The sequence below is a fragment of the Phaethon aethereus genome (genome assembly GCF_964289735.1).
Source record: "Phaethon aethereus genome assembly, chromosome: 10".
NCBI lineage: Eukaryota > Metazoa > Chordata > Aves > Phaethontiformes > Phaethontidae > Phaethon > Phaethon aethereus.
This window is the reverse complement of record NC_138586.1, coordinates 149387-154339: the sequence shown is the minus strand read 5'-3', so window position 1 is coordinate 154339 and position 4953 is coordinate 149387. Positions and strand designations below refer to the sequence as shown.

The following is a 4953-nucleotide window of genomic DNA, read 5'->3' as shown; positions in this document are numbered from 1 at the left end:
TTCAGTTCAGCTCAGGTTGACATGGACAAATAGGGCTGGCATGGTTTGGCTCAGCACAGCATGGTCTGGCCTGGCTTAGCTTGGCCTGGCACGGTTCAGCATAACACAACCTGGTTTAGCCCAGGACAGTATGGTGCCACCGGGGACCAGCAAGCACCATTAGGGCCAGCTCAGCGCAGCTCAGCCCAGCACGGCAGTGCGGTGTGGCCGGCAGTTTGGCAGTGCTCACGCGGGTGCGAGGGGGTGCCTGTTCGGGTGGCAGTGGGGTGATACAGCACCCGCCACAGCTCCCCAGGGCAGAAGGCTCCCCAGGGCAGAAGGCTCCCCATGGCATCCCGCCCCGGCAATCACACTGGCGCCCTAAGCCCTGCTGTCTGTGGGCGAGCATGCGCTGCCAGGTCCTGTCTGGCCTGCCCATTCCGGCCCCCACCCTGTCCTGCCAGGCACCCCGGGGCATGCATAGAGTATGGCCATGCTTCACCTCCACCTTTCCCCTACAGGTCCAGGAGGGGCTGCTGCGCCCCTTTGGGGAAACTGAGGCAGCCAAAGGAGGCAGCTGGCGGCAGCTGAGGCGGTAGGAGTGGATCAGCAGTGGTTCCCGGGGGAACCCAGGAGTCCCGCTCCTCCCCTTCCCGCCCGGGGCCCCGGCTCTTACTCATCTCCTTCCCAGACAGCACAGCCGGCCGGAAAGCTCTGCCCTGCCAGCAACGCCCGCGGCCCCTGCTGCCTGAAGTCTGGGCGGGTGCAGCGCCAGGGCCTGGGAGGGTGGGCTTGCTGTGGCGGGCTGGTAAACTACCCCCAGGGTTGCTCAGGGCCAGCACAGGAAGGGTCCCTTGAGTTCTTTTTGGCAGCCCCCATCCACCAGTGCCTGCCTTGAACACTGCCTGCACCCCGCCTTGTGCTGGGGGGTTCCACGGCACAGGGATGGGATAGTCCCCGGGCTGCTCGTGGCACTGGAGCCCGCGCAGCAGCGATGCACGCCCCCACCCCCCGCAGCTTTGACATGTCCACCCCTGCACTGAGCCTCCTGCTCTCCCCCCTGGCCTTGCCACCCCCTGCCGCCCCCCACTCATGGCCTGCCCCTGCCATGCCTGGACTTTTCCCAGCCTCCACTGGGTTCAGCTGCGCCCCCACCCCGTGCCCTTTCCCAAATGAGTAACCAGGGCTGCCCAGCCAGGCGTGAGGGCTCTGCACCCTGCCTCATCACGTGGCCCCACACCCTATTAAGCACTGCGTCATCCCCAGCCCCGGAACCCCTCTGTGGCCCTCCCAGCCCTTACCGCTGTGCCCAGCGGGCACTAGGAAGGGTGGGTAGCACCCAGAGCAAGGCAGGCACCGACGCACGCCCCAGCTCCCCCCACATCCCTGTGCCTGCACCACAGTGTCCACCCCGCCCCCTCCATCCTGTCAGGAGAGCAGCAGTGTCCTATGGGGCCGGGCAGCGCGCCAGGCGCCCTGCCGAAGGCATGGGCCGCGGCTGCCCACACACCACTCTGTGGTGCACACACACAGCCTGCCTCGGGCAAGCGCCATGGAGCCACAGAGCAGCACCAGGGCTCAGGGGCAGTGTCCCCTGTAAGGGCAATGCCTCACATGACCTGTGCCAGCAAGAGGGTGGGCATCACCCTTGCAACCCCTCGGCCTTGGGCAGGTGCTGTCAGAATGACCTTGGAGCTGGGATGGACAAGCCCGGCAAAGGTGCAGGCATGGTGATGACTGCAGCACGGGTACCACCGGCTGACCGGGCTGAGCTCAGCACTGCTGGGCTGTGGGTCGCTCTGCCCACCTGTGTGCCTCAGTGCCACGGTCCCTGGGCTTGATACCCATTTCTCAGCTGGGGAAAGTGAGGCACTGGGCAGCCTGGCTGTGCTGTGGTGCTGGTCTGGGAGCAAACCCCCAGGCTCTGTGCCTGCTGTGGGCAGTGCATACCAGCTTGCAGCAGCGGGCACAGAGGTGCCAAGCCCACTAATGGAGAGTCAGCATGGGCAGGAGGGAGCTGGAGGGGCTCTCATGGCAGCAGAGCACCCTGCCAGACTCCAGCTCCCCTCACCTGGGACCCGAGGAGCTCCTGGCCCTTTAAACCCTGATTGGGGCCATGCCTTTAAAATGGGCCCCGGGGGCAGGGATCTCTTACCCTGCAGGAGGAGGCTGGTCAGGAGCAGGTGGGCTGAGCAAGCTGGTCCTCCCCACCCACCCCACTTCACACACCCCCCCCGCCCTCCCCTCCACCCCACTCCCTTGCCCCAGCCTTTTTACAGCCCTGGTAGCCAGGCTCCTGGCTGGCTGGCTTTGCCCCTGGTCTGGGTTTTAATCTGGAATTTGCACCCCTTTTTGCATACAGAGTTCCCCCCCCTTCTGTGCCAAGCTGAAGCAGCTGGCATGGTTGTCCTGGCTTGATAGCAGCTGGCAGCACTCTGGGGTCTCCTTTTGCTGGTGCACGTGACTAGCTCTGCCTCTACAAGGGGGAGAAGCATGACTTCGGGCTTCCCCTAATCCTGCTGCCAGCCAGCCCCACCTTGCCCTGCTCACCCCTCCACCCACCCACCCACCTATCATGGCTTTGCTCCATCCCTTCACCAGCCTCCTCTTCCTCCTTGCTGTGCCCCTTTCCTGGGCTGCAAACCAGTCGCCACTGCCCCGTGGCTACCTGCCCGCCGTCCCCCCCTGCCCCTCCTGCAGGCCTTGCAAGTGCAGGCACCAGGCAGCCGGGGCTGGCGAGCAGGGCCAGCAAGTGGGCAGCCCCTGCGCTACATGCTGAACCTGTACCGGCGTGCCGCTGACCGCGAAGGGCGACCCCGGCATGGCCGCAGCCTAGGCACCAACACCGTCCGCCTGGTCCAGGCCAGTTCCCATGGGGGTCAGGCCTGGGCAGGTAAGGAGCAGGAGGGCACCAAGGGCAGTGTCGGGGCTTAGCAGAGCTGGTGGGGTGGGCTTGAGCTGCGTCGGGGTCTCTGCCTGCTTCCTCCCCACCTCGTTACAGTGTCCTGGCCAGGGCTGGCACATCCTGTGCCCTGCAGGGCTGCCTTCGGCCGTGGGGTCCCCACTGGCAGGGGGCCCAGGCTCTCCCTGCCCCAGGGGTGAGATGGGCAAGGGCAGTGCTGGCCCTGCGTGCCCCTCTCCCCATCCTGCCCAATGCTGTGCTAGGCCAGTGGTGTTGGTGCAGAGGATGGGCACTGTCCCAGCTGCTCTTTGCCCTTCATCCTGCCCGCAAGTCATGGCTGCTGTTTGCTGAGGCTCCCGCCTCGTGCTGGGGCGCCTGGCTGTTACGGGCTTTGAGGGTGGTGATACCACAGCCTCCGCTGCGCTGTGCGGGGCTGCAGCAGCACCCTGGGGAAAGGCTGTGCCGGCGCAGTGCTGCTGTGCCATACTGGGGGGCACTGACCGCTGCTTCCCTGCAGGTCGCTGGTATGTGCAGCCCCTCACCTACCACCTGGAGGGCCAGTCTGAGACCGAGCACCTCCTGCGAGCCACTGTGGTCTACCTGCCCAGCCTGCCGCTGGCCCGCGGTCGCCTCCTCTGTACCTTGGAGCTGGCAGCCACCAGTGAGGCACCCGGGGCGCTGCTCAGCCCTGCATCCCGCCCCCGCCACGGCTGGGCCGAAGCGGACGTCACCCCTTACCTGGTGCCGGGGAACAGCAGCACAGGGAGCCTGGCGCTGCAGCATGTCTGTGTGCGTGCTGGCCGGGCGGGGGGCCATGATGCCCCAGTGGCCCTCAGCCCCCCCTTTCTCCTCCTCTACCTCAACGACACACGGGCTGGGCTAGCACCTCCGGCAGCAGAGACTCGGCGGCACCGGCGTGACATGGGGACACTGGCCCATGACCTGCCTGGCTACCTGCGGGAGCAGGGAGGGGAGAAGAGCGACTGCTCCCTGCGCCCCTTCCCCGTCAGCTTTGCCCAGCTGGGCTGGGACCACTGGATCATTGCTCCCCACCGCTACAACCCGCGATACTGCAAGGGCGCCTGTCCTCGCCTGCTCCGCTACGACTACCATGCGCCCAACCATGCTGTGGTGCAGAGCTTTGTCCATCAGCTGGTGGATGCCAACGTGCCCCAGCCCTCTTGTGTCCCCTACCGCTACAGCCCCATCAGTGTCCTCATGATCGAGCGTGACGGTGGCATCCTCTACAAGGAGTATGAGAACATGATCGCAGAGTCCTGCACCTGCCGGTAATGCCCATTGCCCCGGCACATTACCCCTAGGCTCTGCCTGTCCCTGCTGGATCTGGACTTTAGGGTTTGTTTTGCTCTGCCTGGGGTGGGTTTGTCCCCCCCCTCCCACGTGGCACTGCTCTGCAGGAAGGTTTTACAATGGCAGTTTTATGTAAATTGTAGGTTTTTAAAGGCAGGAGCCTGTGCTGGGGCAGTTGCCCTGTGGCATCTGTCCTTCCTGCAGCCCCATAGCTGCTCTCTGTTTTTGAGGGGTGGGGGGGCTTGGCCTGATGCTCCCAGAGAAGAGTTGGGTCCCTCAACTGGAGCACAAAGCTCTTAAGAGGTGGCTGGGGTTCTCCTGGTAGAGCCGGAGCAGGGAGGGCAAGTGATGCAGGTGTCCCCGTGCTTGGCACCAAGTTGGTGCTGTCAGTATCTGGTGCAACCCTGCCTGTGAGATTCCTTCCCAGCTCACATGCGCCCCATCCTGTCTGCTCCCAGCTGTGGCAGCATCTCACTGGGCTGGGAATTGGGCTGGGGGGAGAAAGCCCATCTCCCCCCCCTGCAGTTCTGCTCTGGTGCTGGGGGCCAGGCAGCTGCCCGTGCTGGGCTCTGCCTGCTGCTTCCTCTGCCACCACTGTCCTTTACCTCCTTTGCTTGCCCTCTAGCAGGGCTCAGATCTCACCCTATCTCAGGGTTGGACCCCCATCGCGGTACCCCTCAGCCTTCTTGCACCCTTGCTGTCCCACGGGGCTTGGGCTCTGCTGGGTTCCTGGCCTGTCCCCGTTCCCAGAGGGGTTGGTC

At 65.1% G+C, this 4953-nt stretch overlaps 1 protein-coding gene across 1 annotated transcript; it reads left to right on the top strand.

Annotated features, from left to right (window-relative positions):
* Window positions 1-2554: 2554 nt before the first annotated feature.
* Window positions 2555-4205, top strand: LOC309408476 (bone morphogenetic protein 15-like; the record flags this gene model as incomplete). Its single annotated transcript, XM_082004304.1, is given in 3 exon segments — window positions 2555-2656; window positions 2659-2872; window positions 3399-4205. Coding segments are annotated over 3 exon segments (1092 nt in total). The 3' UTR covers window positions 4175-4205.
* Window positions 4206-4953: the final 748 nt, after the last annotated feature.